Source organism: Cebidichthys violaceus, unplaced genomic scaffold (assembly GCF_023349555.1).
Source record: "Cebidichthys violaceus isolate CVI_PGR_0920_01 unplaced genomic scaffold, fCebVio1.0.p SCAF_10, whole genome shotgun sequence".
Taxonomy (NCBI): Eukaryota; Metazoa; Chordata; class Actinopteri; order Perciformes; family Stichaeidae; genus Cebidichthys; species Cebidichthys violaceus.
Genome location: NW_027176263.1, coordinates 10627840 through 10647814, shown reverse-complemented (window position 1 = coordinate 10647814; position 19975 = coordinate 10627840). Strand labels below are relative to the sequence as shown.

The following is a 19975-nucleotide window of genomic DNA, read 5'->3' as shown; positions in this document are numbered from 1 at the left end:
TTTTTAAATGGCTAATTATTTTAAATGAGATATAATGATATCCATGGAAAGTGCAAGCTGAATCTAAACATTTGTTTATCATGTCTGTGTGTCCAGAATCGACTGAGTTAAGAATCCGGGAAGGAGAGCGATTTTGGATCATCAAACATTCAGGAGAAGACACTGTTAAGTTCTCTTTATTTTATTTATTTTATTAAAAATTGCAACAACAAAAAAAATATTGATCAATCATGAACATTATAAGCGAAAAGCTTTTAATATGCATATGTACAAACAGGATATGACAGGAAGAAAATCATAAATACTCTTTCATCAAAACTGAGAAATGCCTGCAATGTTAGAAGCAACCACGCTGTTAAAAAACCAGAGTGATGAGACAAAGTGCTTTCACTCTTTACAAAGATATACAAGCTCTTTCCTCACTTCTCACACAAGTCCACTCCTTTATTCCGTGTTGTTGATTTGCCTTTCACATAATCCTCATTTCAGCTACCACTCATACCAACAGCAATATCAGCACCATAGTCTTTGAGAGGAACTTTAACAATGTCCCTACTATCAAATCTCTCCTATTAGGAAGATTAATATGCACCAATTCTAAGAAAGTGTATCCTCTTTACAGAGAATTGTATAAAAAGCACCATATTATTAAGTTTATGAAGTATGTTAAGCCAGAAGAGGAAGTGCTAGGCATGCTTTAAGTCTACAATTGCAAGCACCATATCCCAGTAAGGTAGCTTTATGTTTGTTAACCGGTTTGAACCACTTCATAATAAGACATCCTTTATAAAGGTTCTGTAAGACGTAGTTGAGGGTTTTTACTTTTGGGTTGCCAAAACTCCCTTTGGCTCCTCCACCGCCCGCTTTTACATGTTTGTAGTTACAAATTCAAGTTATCAAATATTCAGTTAGTAAACTAAAAGTTGCTAAAAACTTTGGTCCAGATGTTCAGCTCTTTTGCAAAAGGTCATGGGTCAACTAAAAAGGGAAATAAAAAGCTAAAATGTTTCATGTCAGGGGATATTTCACAACCCTAACATTAATAAAAACCCTTATTTACAACTTATAAACCTTAATTAAAGGATGACTTATTAAATGATTAGTAATAATCTGTTCTCTTCATGGTACCAACAGAGAACAGGCACCACAGTAAACATGAGATGTCAATACGTCACTGTGAATGCAAACCCTTTACCATTAGCACCGTATGCGGATTCACTTTACGATTTGTTTTGTCCAAACCCACTATCCTCACCTAAATTCAAAACCCCTCCCTGTTCAAATATGGGGCGCTGCAGCCAATCCAGCGCCGCCATCTGGGCAACAGAGTGAGTAAATCCCCTCCACCCGTCTGGCCTCAGTTCCTGGGCTGGGAGTTGAACTCCTGGCAGATGTTGTGGATGATCTTGGGTACAAATTTGTAGAGGTTGTCGAACTCGTCCACGAAGAAGGAGTGCTCCTTGTCGGGGTCTGTGGCGATGTACTCCAGCTCATCCTGGGCTGCCCAGGCGATGCCGATGGAGTAGGCGATCACACCTAGATCACAAGGAGGGACAGCAGATTACACAGACAGACTTCACATGTTTTTTTTTAAATACAAGGATAAATACAAGGAATTAATCACTGCCTGACTGAACCTTATCTCCCTAAAGTCTCTAAAGTCTTGACCTCTAACCTTGACGATGGACAGCCAGTGCAGGCACCCTGACGTCATCATAGGAGCGCCCATCTGTAATGACAATCATGATCTTGCGTTTGTTGGGTTTGGACTTGCTGAAAAGCTGCTCCGCTGCATAGGTGATGGCGGCACCAGTGCTCGTCCCGCCGCTCCAGTAGTTGATGCGTTTGATGGCGTTCAGCAGCTCGGCCTTGTTGTTGTACTGGCCGAAGCCCAACTCCAGCCTCTGCTCGTAGGTGTACTGCACAGCTCCGACCCTCGTGTCGGTGTCAGAGATCTCGAACTCCCGCGTGATGTTGGCCACAAACTGCAGCACCGTGCGGAAGTTTCCGGTTCCCACGCTGCTGGAGCCGTCGATGACGAAGGCGATGTCGGCGGCGTTGAGGCAGGTTTTGCTGCACATCAGGCGGTCTGTGTCGCACACTCTCTTCACCAGGGGCTGCACGGCCTTCCTCAGAGCAAACCAGCTGGTCACGGGCAGGGAGAAGAAGCCGTTGGTCCGACACACAGCCTGTGGGGTGAAGGGCACACTTTGTTTCAAAACCGGCATGTTTAATTAATCAAAGCATAGGCACACCTCTGTGACAATACTTTACCTTGTCAACAAAGTTGGTCTCAACCAGGTTTTGTTTCTCGTTCTCATCGGGGCCCTCGATGGTGACGAAGAATATGTTGATGCCAGACTCGCGAGCGAGCCGAGAGGCCTCCTCCACCTTGTCAGTGGGCCAGCCGTCCACCAGCACCACAGCGACGTTGGGAGCTCCTCCTCGGTTTCCATTGGCATCACTGAAGTAGTGCTTGTTGATGTAGGAGAGGGCCTTTCCTGTCAGTGCACCAGGGGGCAGCAGGAAGACTGTTAACATTATGCTACAGCCACTCTCTGTACAAGTCTGTGGTTGAAATGCAGGAATGCATTCAGGATAAGACAAGATGAGGGAGAAGAACCAATCTGTTGTTCACAATGTTCCAACGCAACCAATGAATAAAAATACACATGGACTGTAGAGTATAAAATGAAACAAAAGCACAATATGTGTATATATATGTATATATGTGTGTGTGTGTATATATATATATATATATATATATATATATATATATATATATATATCAACCTCTCACACTCTCGTATGATTAAAGAGCACTTCTGGGCAAAGACACAAACAACACTTTTTGTACGTGGATGCAACATTTAGCAAGTTTATAAAGACACATGTGGCAGTGAATGCATCATGCTGACGCACCAACCAAAGCAGAAAAACAGCACTCAGAGAGCTGACCCCCATGGGCTGGTATAACCAAATGCTTTTTGGTCAGAGCAGAGGGAAAACAAGGCTCGCAGACGCAGGACTATAATTTAGCTCACAGTGTCTCGTGGCAAATTTAGATTTAATTCTATCCCTGCATGTGAAAATGCGCCTGGGTAGTAGACCATGTGATAATTGCACCACTTTCACACTTGCATTTGGAGGCATTTACTGTATCTGGCAGCTAACAGCGGGTCACTCACCTACATTGGAGAGGCCTCCCTTCTGCCCAATCTTTTCTATGGCTGACTTCACCTCTCTGGAGTTGGAGTAAGACCTCAGACTGATCTCTGTCACAGGGTCATCCCTTCAGACAAAAACAACGAGTGATCACATTATGTTTCCTTATCTCATAAATGGTTCACGGCAACATGACAGGAGCAGTGAGGTTACCCGTATTGGATGACGCCCATCATGGGTCCAGCCACACCCACGCTTATGACCTGAGCCACCTCAGACAGGAAGTCCTTCTGGATCTTAAAGCGCCGCTTTCCAATGCTCCAGCTCCCGTCCATCAGGAAGGCCAAGTCCACCATACAATCTGCAAAATCATGTGTTACAGTTATTATAGGTTCAATGCGTGACATTTGTTACAACTTGCAGCAGACGTAGCAAGAAAAAGTCAATGTGACAGACATTAAAGGTTTAGAGCAATGTTTTACAGTGGGCACCAGCTTTTTTAATGTCATGCACAAGGGTACATGACATGAGTGATTCATGCTCTTTCACTGATTGACAATCGGTGTTGGAACACAGCAATGAGCTAGCAAAGGCAAGGAGGAAGACAATTGCTAGCTAGCAAACATGTACGAAAGCAATGTATTTAATGCAATTGTCTTTGTAAATATTTTATGAAGAACAAAATCATTCAACACATTTGTTAGGTCTCAAGGATACATAGGTTTTGGTGAGGAACGCTGAATGTAAACATATATGTTTGTTGAGCAAAACATTCTACAGGGTGCGTTTGATTTGTGCCACAAAATTTGACGCCGCGACTATGAAACAAATGCTCTGCCCCAATTTTCACCAGGATTGTCAAAATCCAAAGATGCAATAAACGAAAACATTTTTGTGAATAGTGGCTTTTAAAAAGAGTGAGGGACATACTTGGGTCTCCCTGTGACACAAGCTCAGGTGCTCTGGGTGCAGGTTCCTGCTCCCTCACGTTGAAGCCTGAAAATCAAGAAACACACAAGTCTGCTTTTCTGCTCAAATCTGCTTTTCAGGCTTTATACTGTAAAGAATACTTTCCCCACATTTCACTGGACCTTTAATAATCATTGACATATGCATTCTCAAAATGATTGCAGTCCAATCCCTTGTAATCACACAGCATTTATATGGGATATTCAATATATACTACACTCAATACAAAGTAAGAGAAAAGGTCAGTCGAAATTGTCTCAGTTTGTTTGGTTAAATTTCCATTGAACATGAATGGTAATGGTGAATAGACCTGTACTTGTACAGCGCTTTGTCTTCCGATAACTCAAAGTGCTTTTACACTACATGTCCTTCACTCATTTACTCATTCACCCATTCATCACAGATAGCAGGGGCTACCATGCAAGGTGCACCTTCCCACTTGCGAATTTTGCCATCAGGACGATCTAATCAATCACACGTATACGTACACAATTTGGGGTTAGGTGTCTTGTCCAAGGACACATCGACATGGACTAGTGGGATCGAACCGTCAATCCTCTGATTGAATGACGACCCGCTCTAACATTGAGCCGCATGACACATTCGTAGCCGTCCACTTTCTAGAGATCCCAAATGTTTGCTTGTATCTGTTGTGGCAATAAGTATGCCAAAAAGGAACTGTGCCATTTGACTTTGACTCCGAATCCCTTCAATTACAGGCTCAGCAGAAACCCAGATGCTTTTTTCCCTTGGATGGCCTCGGTTTGGTTTGCACTTACAGTCTGAACTGAGGATTTACTGGCAAAGGGACTCTTTTGGTGCACAGAGAGGAGTAGTGCAAGCGGTCTTACCTGATTCATAAGGATTTGTGTCTGGCTTCCAAGCATCCACTGGCTCCACTGCATAGACGATATCATACAAGCTCAGCATTAACACATTTCTACCACAAAGCAGCAAGTAACAAACTAACGACACTCACCATGGTGACTACGTCGAAAGGTTGATTTCTTTGTCATCTTTTTTGTAAGCTCTACTCATTATTAGAAGGCTAAAGCTGCAGCAGTTAGGAAAACCTTACAACTCACTGAATAGCAGAGCGAATGACAGAAAAGGAGTAGGATTGTTTTGTCGATGCTATTTGATGTGTCTGATGCTTTCCTGGAGATGAACAGGTGTTTGTAGCCACTGCTCACCTCTAGTTTGGGTTGTATCCAATGGCACTTTACGGTGGCCATCTGTGTCAGTGGAGCGAGGCACTAAAAGTGAAGACATCGTCAGTGAGACCGTGACGCGTGAATCAAATGTAAACACGTCATGGTGTTACAGCCTGCTCCCATCAGCTCCATGGTATTTTTGCGGCTGTGTCATCAAACAGATGGAACCATGGACGGTCATCTGAAAGAGAGGGCTTCTTTGCATGCTCTTTTGTGTGTTTTGTCAAAGAGCCATATTGTAGGAGGTTTGTATTTTCTAATGTTAAGACTGTGACTAAAAACAAATCAAATTTGCTCTGATGTCCATTTCGGCACTTAATGGAATAGTTCAACATTTTGCGAAATACGTGTATTTGATTTCTTGCCGAGAGTTAGACAAGTCAAAATGACATTGACACGGCCCATTTAATCACTAAATGAAACAAGAAAGAAACTAAACTAGCCCTGTGTTAGAACATAAAATGGTAATATGAGTGTGGTCGTGTCTGGGAATGTGTGTCACTGAGAGAAAACACTCAAACAGGTTTGACATCTACAAAATTGCAATCCGTACATATGACAATATATAAAAACCTGAACCCCAAGACTTGTTAGTTCCCAGTAAAAAGAATAGAAAAGCACTTACGGTACGGTCCAAAGTTATAAAACCAGCGCTCATATTCTGAGATATCAGGCCTGTGATCCCGAGCTAGAGGAGGATGTTGTGACACCTGTTAGTATTCCCACAATGAACCTCAGAGGGTAAAACCACACATTTCCATGGTTGTGATTGGTCACACAAACAATCCCATACCAGTGAAAACAATGACTTTGTGCAGAATTATCACTCACAGTGTCTCTCTCTCTCTCTCCCGCATGCACACAATAATAATATAATGCTCTTCTCCTCTGCACTTCACAGGACTCTCTCACATGGCAGGCAGATGACGTGTTAAGACAACGTCCCGAGAGACACATTGCATGTACTCCCAGATGGAGCCAAGTCAAAACATACATGGTCAGCAGATACCTCACTCTATCAGTGACACGGGCATGCTACGTTTGCACATGCAACAAAAATGGACGCAAGGTGTAGTAACCTGCCGCTATGAAGGGGGGGGCAGCACACACCAAAATGTGGCGTGGTGCTACCTTAGACTGTGATTTACCTGTAATCTCAGGTGTGTCCGTCTCACTCCACGTGTATCCTGAGTCTGGAGCTGCGTAACTAACATCTGAACGTACAGCAGAAAAGGTGGAGGCATCAGCAGTTACAAGAGGTATTTAATGCTGACTTAAGACCAATGATACACCCATAGGCCTCTGCTGGACTTTGTATTTAGTGCTAATTAACAAATGTTAAAAATAGTTAACTAAGATGGCAATAATGATAGTTGAGTGTCGATAACGGATCTGTGGTTATGATAATGTTACATTGGGAACAATAAATTTGTGTTGAAATGGGCAGAGAAGCGCTACTAACAGTTATCGTACTCAGTGACTTTATGGTGCGTTCAAGCTTTACTTAGTAAAAGAGAGTATTGGGAAAAGTTGAATTATAACGTTATCATGATGTGTTCCAATGTAAACTTGTAAAATGTAGTTTTTGGCGAGAAACTTCAGTAAATACAGTCATTTGAGGGAGAGTTTTCACAGCAATATGAAATAGATATTAGGAAGGGAATTATGACCTGAACATACTCACCCTAGCTTTAGGCGGCTTGTAATGCACAATTTAAAACTACTAATGCCAAGGTTTTTTTTAATCAATACAAATTTGTTAGAAAATAAAAGAATAACAGTTGATGAGGATAAAAAAGTTTAATCTGGAGCCTTGTACACCAGCTGCTATAACAAAACAAAACAACGCCAAAAACTGTATCAGCAGATATGGCCCAGACACGATTGGCAATTGGCAAAAAAATTGTGATCGGGCATCTCTAAAAGTTATATTTGCTCCCTTTTTTTCTGCTGATCCCATTCGTGACTTAAACCAATGATACGAGGTGAACCGTGACTTTAACATGGTAAACATTACACCTGCATGTTGGCATTGGCATTTTGAAAAAATGATGTATTTTTAGAAGAGTAACCTCTCTTAATACATCATGTTGTGAAAATGTTAGCGTGCTGACGGTAGCATTTAAAGAAAACATTCACATTTGTATTAGAATAAGCTTATGAATATTAAAGAAGGAGTATCGTATTTTGTAGTTGGTGTACCTGCTGGTTGTCGAGCTCCTGGGAACCAATCAGGACGAGGTAAGGAGGGCGGCGCCCAATCCCTTCTGGGAAAAGCTGTGCAGGGGAAGATTAGAAAGCTGTGTTCAGGACACACATAGAGGAGGAGCATACTTGTGACCTCCACCAAACCTGCCATGTTATTAGTGGGGTATGCACAAGATGTTCAGCCTCCAGTCTGACACTAAGCATACAGTAGTCGGTCAGACAGTGACTGAGCTGACTACAGGTTGTTTTAGTGAAGTTTAGCCTCACTCTCTCAAAGGTAGAGAGAGAGACAGAGGAGACCCACCTCTCAGGGAAAATAAGTTTTCAAATGTTTCTGTTTTCTCCCTGCTGCTCTTGGCAACACAGTTTGTTGACACAGACTCAAAGTTTAAACTTGAAATGTGGCAAATACATCAGGAGCTTTAATTGGCCAGACTCTTGCATGGCATGAAGTTAATCGAAATGTGATTGAACACCAGAAGCCCAAACAGCTGAGCAAAACCATAACAGTGCATGGCATCTGTCTAAACTGACTGAGCCATGACAATTCACTTCAGTTAACCCCTCCCTGTGGTGGATTGGCAGCTTACACAAACACACAGCCTGGGCTCTGAGATTCCCATCCAGTGGCTGCAAGAGAGCAGGGCCTTTGTTGACCGGGTTGGGCTGGGAGAGACCAGCCAGTGGCTCAGCGAAGCATGAGAGTATTATTCTAAAGTTGGTGTCAAACTAGGGACAGTGTAGATAGTAGGACGCAGAGATTAGCCTAATCTGCTGCTGGTCCAAGGCCCAGCGCTATACAGCAGACAGTGGTGTTATTTTTTCTGATGAAACAGGTGCTCTAAAAGGATTGAGTTTAACTCTCCTGATCATAGCCACTTCAGTGGTCACTGGGATCGGGGACACTGATCCTCACTTTGGGTTGCAGCTCAGTCTGCCATATGTTTGCAGGAGAGTTGGTAATAAGCAATTTCTCTGAAAGTCATAAAACATTTTCACACCAACGAAAATAATCTCAACATGTGTTACAGAGGGTTTTTTTTTATGAATCTTTGTGGTTGTCAAGTGGGCATATCTCATTACAAATGCTAAACAGGGTCATAACATTTCCAGAAAGCTGAGCAGTAAATGTGAACCGGGTGCTTTGCCGGGTGGCAAAGCAACTGGGGAGAAAACCCTTCAACTCATAAACTCCAAAGCCGGCAAACTTAGACCCTGCTGGAGTGTCGTCGAAAAAGAAATTGAATCCCTGCCGGCTCCAGTGGTGCTGCTGTGTAGCTGATCCTCACCTCTGATCTCTGACTTTAAGCTTGAAGAATTTCCCTAGGGGGTTCTATAAAGTCTCACATTATTATCCACAAGCTGCCGATCTGAATAGTTGTTCTCTGCACTGATCAGATACTTTAAATATGCTCAGCAGAAACAGGTTAGCCAGAATAATGATGCACTAGCTTGAAACAGCTTACACTGCATAATAGAAATCCTATCATACAATCAACTGTCATTTAAATGGATACAGCCCTGTCTAATTTTAGGGATATGGTTTTGCATTCCACAGAAGCAAAAACAGAAGCGTATTCTTCAGCGAGCCAAACCGAGCCTGGGTTGAATGTCGAGAGCTTTCTATTTATTCTTGACAGGCTGGAGATTGGGCCCAGATCCTGCAGCGCTGTGGATCGGGTCATATAGGTCTCTCTGGGAGCAGCACCGCGCCACTTGGTGCTGCTGCTTTGATCTCTCTCTCCCTCTCTGCAAGCTTTTACAAGGGAGGGGAAAAAGCCAGCCCAGATGGGATCTGTCATAAGATGTTATTACAGTACCGACGGAGCGCCTTTCTTATCGTGGTCTTATCTAAAAGAGAGAGTTGAGAGTTTGCTGGTGACTCAGAATAGTGGAGATGGGGTGCAAGATGAATTCAGGATGATGATATCACATCATTGCTCATCTCTGAGGCGTACTGACATGCTCAATTTTTCATATGGGGTTCAATGGAAATATGTAATTGTATTTCTGGAGAGTGACCACACTTTGAACCAAAGCATCTCACAGAGGGTAAACATTAGTGATGCTTTATGAAACAACCAGGTTTGTTTTGCCCTGGTTCCTGTTTGATCAGACCAGTCTACTTCTCTACGTCAGTGTAGAGAACTGCTGGGACAGTTTGGGATATCCTGCTCAAGGTCTGGAGATACTTACCAGGGTTTGACTGGCTCATGGTTGGAGTCCTCTCGGGTGGAGCTGGCTGAACCCTGTTAAAAGCTGTTTGTAGCAATGAGAAACAGGCAGATAGAATAAGAACGGAAAAGGAGAGAGGGGGGGGCAGAAGAGAGTTTCAGTTCGGGTGCTCCATCCACAAATGTAGCCCAGCTGTTTCGCTTTGAGTGAAGTTGAAGGCATTTTCTCCGCAGCATGATATCAAAAACAAAAGGAGATATGCTGGGCGTATTTACAGGCCTTAACTCAGCTTTATTTGCCTTTTCATCTTAGAAAATGAAAGCAGGAACAAGAGGATGTGCCCGATGACAGAGAACAGTGGTTATCGTGAAAGGAATGTTAGATGAGACGCTTGATGGAGTGGATTAGTGGTGACCCTGGGGTGAAGATCACAGGGGCTTATGGGTTTGGATACGAGGGTCAGACTTACAGCAGTCTTTGTTTTCGGGATTCTTGTTCCAACAAAGTCATCTGTCCCCCCCTGAAGCCCTTGACCCACATTCCCTGTCAGTCCCACCTGTTTGTTACTCTGTTTCTGTGTGTGTTAATGATGAGGCTGACCTGGGCCAACTGGAGAGGATGGTTGTCTCCTGACAGGCGACCCTGCCTCCGGTCTGCGCAGACCTGGGCCCAAGATGTGGAGACAAACGTATTTATTACGAGGCAACATGTAACGACACTCATCTTTTGTATGTGCACTGACCGTAAACATGGAGCACACTAAAAACACTGGGTTAAAAATTGACCTTGAAAGACAACAGAACAGATGTTCCACTTCAATAGAACAATCTGGTCCGGCACTGTGTTAGAAAACTAGTAAAAGCCTTTTAAAGCAGCAGTGCATGTACCGCACAGAGATGCCATGCAGAGTTTACATGTATCGGTACAAAAGGAAGACAGAGCAAATGTTGAGATGGTTTTATGGTTAAGGTAGAATGAAAAAAAGACATCAGGAAGTTTAAAGCTTGGTTTACCTGCACTGGCACGTTGTGGGAATCTATTTGGATAGGCACTTCCTCTGAATACTTTGAAGAAATGTCATGGTTTAGTTTTGTTATATGAGCTGTGAAAGACTTTCCAGGAGCAGCAGAATCAGTAAAAGTATTGACAAACCTTGGCTGGGCCTCTTTCCTTGCTCATTCTGTGACTGTCCTATTCCAGTGTGAGTGTGGGCAAATTTAGACAAACACATTTTAATGTAAATACAACATCTTGGTTTTGGATTAAGTATAAACCAATAACCCGGGTCATGCTTTTTCTGTTTTCAGTTTTTTGGCTTAAAACAAGTGAACTGATTTCCATTATTAGATACACAAGTTGTGCTGTTAAACTAACATCGAAACCTTTACTACAAAATACACGATTCATTTTAATGCACACTTTTCCCAAATGACTAATGTACCGCAAACACCCCATGCTTGATGTAGACATTTATTCCTGCATACATCCCAGTGCAAAGCAACACCCCCCGTACCCTCATGCCACCCCCCACCCCCCCAACAAAAAAAACAGTGTTGACCCCTCTTCTGCTTTGTTTCACTTACTTGAGGCAAGGTATGGGTGACTGCTGCCTGAATAGAAGAAAGACAAATGGGGTGCCAATATGGAGAGGAGAGAGATAATGTTACAGAAAATGAAAAAGAGAGAGATGGTCGGGAGGTTGTCTGGCACGCCGCCCATCTCATTTACACACATACCTTAAGATATTGCAGCATTGTCTACTCACTGTAGCTGCATTTCCATCCAAAACAGGGCCGATGACTCGCAGTGATTACCGTCTGATAATGTTTTCATTTAATAAGAGTGATGAAAGGTCTGGTGATCAAGTGTACAGTGAAGTCAGTCAAGCAACTGAGCAGCACCGTGCAAACTTCATCACAGACCAGCTGTAATTTGTCATAATTGCAGTTGTGACTTGTAATTACCAGCTGCAATCATTCGTCTTCATCACTCCGTGTCACACAAATGAAAGCTTGTTTTGGCTAACAGCATTTCTAGTTATAAGCTGCTAATGTTAGTTAGACGTCAGCTAGGCGGCATACTGGCTGCAGTGGATCTTTCTGTGTGGATCGGTATTATTGGATCATTAACAGCATCCTGCATCCAATTAAATACACAATCCTGCACCTCGCATACACAGATCCATTGACTTAGAGAAAAGAATTAGCTTTTTGTACATATGTATGCAAAAATGATTTAAGTGTGTGTTTGTTTAAATCACCTGCATCCCTAACTTTATGGACAGCAGCACGAGGCTTGGTAGTAGTTGTGGTGGTGGTGGTAGTGGTTGGAGCCAGTGTGGTGGTGGTGGTGGGCGGCTCAGGTGTAGTAGCTGTGGTGGGTTCAGGTGCTGTAGTCATAGGCAGCGCTGTGGTGACCGCGGGGGATATGGCCTCCTTTTGACCTGAAAGGAGACTGATTAAGGCGGTCGTGTACAAGATGGATGGACAGGGAGGAAGAGCGTCTACAGTAACCTCTGTGTTGTAATGCATTCTTGACATTCTTCACCAGACTGCAGCACTATGGCTCCCCATTCATTCTGAGCGCAGTTCAACATGCCAGACTCAAACGCAGGGACAATTGGGTACGTAGTAACCTTTTGTTCTCAGAATGTGTACCAGATGTCTGAGTTTAAACTGAGCAAAAACTGTTTGAAAAGTGAAAGTTTTAAGATGTCTACTTTACATTTAACCTTTGTTTCAACAGCATTTCAATAACTATCATTTCATTTGTAAATTTCTAAATAATTGTAAATAGAAATGCTGTTGATAAAAACATTTAAAACATTTCATGTTTGAAGCAAATATTTTTGTTCATTGCTTACTGGATCCTAATCAGACTGTCTAAACTAAATGTAATGCTCCTAAATTCCTATTAACGTGAAAGATGCATGATGTGAGTGTATAAATAACCGTCCTCTCACTCGTTTTCACGTAGGTTGGTCTTGAGGGGACGTAGTCCAGAGTAGATGGGTAGATCACTCCTTTCTTGGGCTTCCCCACTGAAACACAGCAGATCCAGCTGTTGGTTGGAGGGCTGACTCTAAATAACTGTGTTTAACATGGTTTACTTCATTATTAATACCTGAGATGACGAACGACTCTCTCCACTTGGGTAGAGACAGAGAGCGCACTCCATTGGAATTACTGCCTTTGTAGATGTTCTGCCCCGCCATCTTCCTAACTATCACCTTTCCTCCTGTGTTAGTGATGACGCCACTGTGGACACAAAATGTTTTATTTGATATTATATATATATATATATATCAAAAGGCTACTTTGACTGCCATAAAGCACTTTATTTGACATTCATCACTCCACTGTTAACCTGTGGATGGCTGCGTTGCAGATGCTGGAGATGGAGGCGAACACGCCTGTCCCATAGACTTGCTGCTTCGTCTCCTTACAGTGTGCGGGACATTTGGCTATGAACTCTGGAAGATTGATCTTTCCTGCTCTGACATCACACTCTATGGCTGGAACAACTGTGGAGAGAAGAAGAAGTAGAGCAGGATGGGGGAAGACAGAATATTAGACAGGTCAGGATAGTTGTGTAGATGCTAAAGTGACATATATACAATGTTTTCATAGAAGTTTAGTTAGAGCTGGAAGAATTAGTCAATGAATTGATGAATCAATTGGCAGGAAAATTATCTGCAACTATTTTGATAATCAAAGAATTGTTTATTTCTCAAGGAAAAATGAAAACGCATTCAGGAAGTGCATTTTGCCTATCAAAAGGTCTATTTTTTTTGTTCTGGTTCCAGCCTATAAATTAATCTTGAAAGCTTTTACATAATGACGTGATTTAGAAAGTCTATATTTTTGGAATAAGTGAATTAAAAGAGATTGCAGTGGAGACAATAACACCGGGACAGATGGAGATTAAAGGCTTGCTTGTGATGATGTCTACCTTGCTTTGGTTTCTTGTTCTTTGATCCGTTAGGCTTGGCCCAGCAAGCACAGGACAGGAGCAGTGCTGCGGGTGAGGCAGAGGGAGTTTCACATAATAGCAGACAAAGTAATGTAATCATCAGTGTGTTCACTGTACACACAAAACCTCTGTGACTGAGGATGCTGCTGTTTGATGCTGTGTGAATGTACAGAAATCTGACTCTCAGGGAGTATTTGGGAAAATAAAAAACGTTGTAGTGTCGGATGATATATTTAAAACCAGCGTACTCCTGCAGACAGACAGACGGGTTGCTCACCGAGACAAATGGCCGTGAGGGATGCTCTGATCATGATGGGTGGTGTGGCGCTTCAGCAGGTCAGCCAGATGTCCTTGTTTAACCTCCCAACCTTAGAGAGAAGAGAAGCAGCAGAATTTTCACTGTCATCCTCTGAAACCCATTTCCTGCTTCCTGCTTACTCGCTGAAAGTAACTTTGGTCACTTTATTCAACATTTCTGAGAGTGTAGTGTCAGCTGGAAACAAGACAGAGTAAACTTGTGCTTCTGGGATACACTTTCCAGAGATTTTTGGATGAATAGCAGACAGACTGTGGATTGTAACACGGAGCTGAATGACTCCTCCAGCATCCACAAAACCAAACGTGGCCAAGTAAACATTTAAATAACATTTATTATAACTTACGTTGTCGCACCTACTTTTGAGATCAGTCAAATCAAAAATGGATTGCACCATTGTAGCGCACCCTTTCTTGTTCCAATTATTTGGATTACAAATGGCTGAAACTATTTGCCAATAAGAAGCTCCACAGCGAACATCTGGGCTGAAACAAAACGGTATGTAAGAGCCCTCCCTCTATCTATGGAGTCAGACTCAATTAGAGAGCACACACAGACACAGTTAAATGTGTAAGGAATGGGGACCTGTGTTCAATCAGATGGCTTCTTTGTTTGACACTAACAACTACATCAAGCTGGATCCCATTTTGAAATACAGGCTGTTTACAGTAGACAGAGAACATTTATTTTTGTGTCTGTCATTGTGATTCAAAAGTTATTAATTTAAAGGGTAGCCTGTGTTAACTGGAACACAAGTGGGTCAGACACTGCAGGTTTGTTGTTGTAATGATAATGCTAAAACAGCAATGTCTGAATTAAAACAGACAGCCAGAGGAAGTCTTACACTGGCTGGAAGATGAATTAAATATGAAAGCAACCCTAGTCCCTGCTCTGTGCCGAGGCGCTGGGATGGAGGTGATGAATGAGGCCTCCCAGTTAACAGAGGAATGCTGTACCTCCCACGAGGGCGGCATCACGTCTGTCACTGCCGCCACACTCCAGCAGGTTCAATCTGATCAAGTGGGAACATGTGATCATACAGCGACCTCTGAGGCAGGGTCAGATGTGATGCAGTTCAGACTGTGCCTGTTAGCAATATGAAATATTAGACTACCATTGAAAATGCAATGTAGAAATACACCTGTTTATTTTCCAATCTATGATTAGAAGGTCCCCAGTTGACCCCAGGAAGTGTTGCCAGATTGGGCTTTTGATTACGTTGATTACGTTGATTACGTAGCGTTGGGCTAGTAGATCAAATTTGGGCTGCTTTTGTCAATATTTGGCAGGGTTTTGAACTTTGTTGTGTCCACTCATTTATATTATTGTCTCATTTAATTTGAGACATATTTTGATTGTATTCAATTGTCATGAGGGATAACGGAGGATCTACTTAACTCGACATCATCATCGCTGACATTGACATGGCAATTTGTGTATGTGGTGATCTAACGGCATTCTTTGTGGGTTGCAATAGCTCATAATTCATCTAACATTTTCTCTCTGGTTATTTGATGTAGATATATAGCTTTGCATGCTTATGATGTGTTTTCTATTGGGCATGTAATGGTTTTACGGTTTTACGCGGATTTCTGACAGACAGAGATATGATTTGGGCTGTTTTTTATTAAATTGGGTGCGTTTTAAGTTATATTTGGGCTGGAAACTGGCAATCTGATCTGGCTAGTGTCGAGGAGGATAAATCTGGGTGTGAAGAGTCCCAACCTTAATACAACTACTGATGCCCCTGAGCAAGGCGTTTTACCTTCAACAGCTCCAGTGAGTTGTCAGGTGTGAATGTGTGAATAGAGCAAAACTTTTTTTAGGTTTTATACAAAGAAATGGCATTGAGTCACAGGCATTATTGCATTCTTATGTTCTACGATTGTAACTGCTGGAGTGCAGTTATACATACTTTTAGTTATACATACTATATTTATCATCTAATAAAATGAGTCAATCAGTCAATAGAGCACAGATGGGGCAGTGAAAAAAAATCACTATTCTACTAATCAAATTCTGTTTGTCTGAATGTGGAATATGAAGCTAGAGCAAGCAACTTGTTGGCCTAGCTTAGCAAGACTGGAAACTGGGAAACAGCTAGCCTGGCTCTATAACAAAATCTGCCCCTCTAAAGCTCACTAATTAACACTTCATATTTTCTTTTTTTTAATTCACACAGAAAGTGTAAAACATCATGTTGTGGTTTTAAGGGAGGTTATGTTCATTCACTCAAGCACTATCACTTGGCCGGGTGCAGTGACTTACTGTAGTGCAGTCTCCGCAGGTCGTCTCGTAACTTGGAGGTGACCACAGAACCCTAGGAATTCACTGTGCCTAGCCAAGAAATGGTCTGGCACATAACCTCGCTTAAAACCACAGCGTGTTGTTTTTACACATTTTGGTTTTTGTACGGAGTAAAAAAGCGTTTTTAGACCAGCTTTAAAGAGTGACGGTGGGCCGTTTTTAAAAAAACCTTTGGCTACAGCCAGGTTATACGTTTGCCCCTGTATCTAGTCTTTATGCTAATAATAATAATTCATATTAATCTTTTCATCTTACTCTCTTCAAGAAAGTGAATAAGTGCATTTCACAAAATATTGAACCATTCCTTTGAAACTTAAGAAATATATCATACTGTATCATAACAGTGAAACTGCATCCCGTGCTGGATCTTCATCACAATGGTATAAAGCATCACAGTCCTGCCAGGCTGGTGAGCACAAGTGTGCGGTGTAATAAAATGATTTGTTGCAGTTACCGCTATCAGTTATTTCCATGCACAGTTCTCTATTGCAGCTTCTACTGTACATAAAGTGTGCATGAGGTGCTTGTTGTGTACTGAAGTGTATGATTTCTCATCTAATGATGGCATTTTGTGAGTGAATACACATCACAAACCAACATATCGTGTTAAGGTGAAATTAATATAGCTGCAGTTGGCAGAGATAGGACTTTCCCCAAAGCAGCTCTACATATTTATCTGACATTCATGAGCACTGACATGATTTTTCCAGTGTTGTGCTTTGACAGGCAGATGGATCACTGCTGCACAGTCAGGACTACAATTTGTCCTTGCGGGGTAAGAAAGCTGAGGTTGGGAACAAGCTGGGACAGATACATCTACAGTACAGGAGACCGACCTGCAGCGTATGAGAGGTGAGTCAGCGTGCTTCACTGGATAATGAAAACTACAAAACTGATCTGTCATACACCTGCGAGGAAATCTAAACTGTGAACACCATGTTCCCCAGTGTAAAGAAACCTTCGCTCTGTGACTCTGTTCCTCTGAAGTGTCATTTAAGGAAGGCTGGACATCATTGCAGAACCACATGAAATGTGCAAAAAAATTACAATAATTTCAGACCTCTTAATATGTGTTCTCAGTGTGAGCCTCTGACTGCCTCCTTCTCCAAGCAGTGAAACGTGGATCAAATGATATCCTTTGACAAACACTGTAGGGAGTTTCCTGTACAGAAGATAATAGATCCCGAGGGTACTCGCAGACACACACCCACACACACATTCAACTAAAGGATAAAGCAAACAGAGACGCACCACCTTACCACCACAATAAACAAAAACGATGTGGGTGTTGTATATTTTGCATACACCTGCGTTAAACTTTAGATAAGGCATGTGTGGTATCTATAGCACAGCTTCAGCTGGCCTTTGTAGGGCCAGAATGCTTTAATGTTCACCAAACTGAACATCTCCTGCATCTAATTTCTGCTGGGTAGGGACACAAATCAAACAAACTGTTAACCATGAAAAACTGTGTAAAAAAACAAGCAAAGGGATTTGCACAGCCACTTCAAAAGATGAAAGCATCTGTGCAGAGGCCTCAGTCACTTTCAAACCCAGCAGTTCAGACGGTCACATAGTTTGAGGAATTAATGCGCAATTCAATTCGGAATAGCATTCCCTCAACTGTGGATTACGTGCACAAAACAACCTTTACTAAGATTACAAGGCCAAGCAGTGTTGTGCAAAGTCTGCTGGACTGCTGTTGAAGTGATATGAACATTTTCAGCTCCTGCAGGGCAAATTTCCGCTGATTTTTGGTGCGTAACAACTAGAAATCTGATAATATAGGGTGAAAATCACGCCTGGCAGGAGTGTCACAGGTATACGGTGGCTAAAAAGCAAACAGGATGTACAGTAGCTGTCTGTGCCTGTTTCAAAGGACAGCACACAATGGGTTCTCCAAGCAGGGACCACCACACACACCTGTGACACACTTAGAAGTGTTTGAAGGCTGGCTGTTGATAAGCACTGATAACGCACTGAAATTCATGTGATTATTTCCAGCTTTTTCATCAGTAATGGTGAACTTTAGGGCCATACACCGTCACGCCAAAACACAAGGACTGTATTTTGATCCTCCTCCATTTCAGCGGCACCCACATTCCTTGTCCGGGGTGGCCAGTGTAAATGAAACAAGGGTAAGCACAGGAGGGGACTGAGGTTTATTTAAGTATCAAGATTCATGACCTGTAGAACTTGGTTTCATAGTGTTCCTGAGTGATGGCACGCCTGCAGTGAGCAAGTATTTACACTCACCCAGTGCCAGGGAGTGTTAAATCCCAGCATTCACAGGTGTCAAAAATGTACTGTAAGCATATTTGATGTGCCAAGTGTTGTAGCAACAAGCACACTAAAGAACCATAGGAGAGATCAGACACAGCGAAAAGCCAACATGTCTCTACAAGGTCATTTCTGTACCTTTTTGGGTTGGGGCTGCTGGGACAGTATTTGTTTATCAAGCCCAGAACAGGCTGAATACTTTAATTCTTGGCACCGGCTTGACTGCAAGCCAGAGCCTGTCGTCTGCTGCTGGACATGTTGTATAGAGACCACCTGTGCTTAATCAGGCTCCATCAAACCATGCAGAAATGTCAGGAAGAATAAACAAAGAGTTGTCAAACATAATGTGCATGAAATAAAAATAAAAGCTGAAGAATTCACCTCTCCGGTTTGCTGACTATTACACAGGCAAAATGAGTCATTTAAAAATAAAGGCTTGGGCTAGCCAGATAGAAATATAAAAAAAATAAAAGCTGGATCACTTCCCAAAGATCATATTTTATAATCAGCACTGAGAGGCTGTAGGCTACAGTATGAATGATGATAACGTGGCTGAATTCATTTAGCTAAAAACCTAGCTTTAAGAAAGAGGAAGGGAGTGTTAGAAAAATGGGAAACATTAGAAAAAATAAACAGAAAGTTGCCTAAAACAAACACTGAATGTTAGCAGCGATTCGCTTATTTGGACAGCCTGTCAAATCTCACAAGGTCGGATGATATTAAACCACAGTCAAAAATTGCGAAAAAGTTAATAAAAAGTGATAAAAATGCCAAAATCTCGCGTTGTGTTTGTTAAAATGTTTTACAGACCTGATTATCAAAAGTACTCAAATGTGCTTGCAATTTATATTAATGAGTCGCAATCACGCACCATTTAAAAACAGTTGGTAATTCATTCACGCCACGCAGCAGCAAACGCAGTCCATATGTGGATTTGAATTGTAGCTGTCTGTTTAAATTCCTCATCATCGTAAAGCGATTAAGGTAAAACTTACCTGCGAAGGGGAAATAATCCTCCAGGCGTTACAATAAAGTAATTCCCTGCGCAGTTTTCCCCTGAAATCCTCACTCTTTCATTGAAAAGCAACGTTGAACCAGCGGGCGTGTGTACAGGCGCTGAACTGTTCCACCTGGACTTTTACTCCTGCATGATCGGAGCGCTCATTAAACGCGGAGAACGGGACGGGGCCAGAGTTTCCCCCTCTTTGCCCGTCCCACTTCAGGCACCCAGCCCTCAACCAGGCAGAAGAAGATCAGTAACCCGGGGCCATCAATAGAGGATGACAGGATGTCAGGGAAGACCTGGCGCTCAGCAACATGGCAGTGCAAGCATCCTTTTATTTGCTTGACATGTCTTTTTTTTATACAG

General features: G+C 42.4%; 1 protein-coding gene across 5 annotated transcripts; it reads right to left on the bottom strand.

Moving 5' to 3' along the window:
- Positions 1-160: 160 nt before the first annotated feature.
- vit (vitrin) lies at positions 161-19742 on the bottom strand. Of its 5 annotated transcripts, XM_068724960.1 has the most exons (23): positions 19602-19742; positions 13981-14071; positions 13683-13748; positions 13098-13254; positions 12855-12988; positions 12694-12771; positions 11992-12174; positions 11315-11341; positions 10884-10922; positions 10745-10795; positions 10332-10394; positions 9753-9815; positions 7551-7625; positions 6497-6562; positions 5974-6036; positions 5328-5390; positions 4986-5033; positions 4096-4161; positions 3379-3526; positions 3189-3292; positions 2275-2501; positions 1676-2189; positions 161-1536 (listed from the first exon to the last, which is right to left on the bottom strand). In XM_068724960.1, exons 2-23 carry the CDS (start codon positions 14012-14014, stop codon positions 1358-1360), a joined length of 2448 nt encoding a protein of 815 aa, XP_068581061.1. In that variant the 5' UTR covers positions 14015-14071; positions 19602-19742; the 3' UTR covers positions 161-1357. The 5 variants fall into 5 exon arrangements, with proteins under 5 accessions (XP_068581061.1, XP_068581070.1, XP_068581076.1 ...); XM_068724969.1 differs by lacking the exon at positions 5974-6036; XM_068724975.1 differs by lacking the exons at positions 10745-10795; positions 10884-10922; positions 11315-11341.
- Positions 19743-19975: the final 233 nt, after the last annotated feature.

What these genes read in the sequence shown, in the direction of transcription:
- vit (XM_068724960.1), bottom strand. Translation starts at nt 14,014, where the DNA reads ATGATCAGAGCATCCCTCACGGCCATTTGTCTCG. An exon ending in CCCACAACGTGCCAGTGCAG is followed by an intron (nt 10,395 to 10,744) that starts GTAAACCAAGCT and finishes TCTTGGGCCCAG; the next exon opens with GTCTGCGCAGACCGGAGGCA. An exon ending in AGACCAACTTTGTTGACAAG is followed by an intron (nt 2,190 to 2,274) that starts GTAAAGTATTGT and finishes TTCACCCCACAG; the next exon opens with GCTGTGTGTCGGACCAACGG.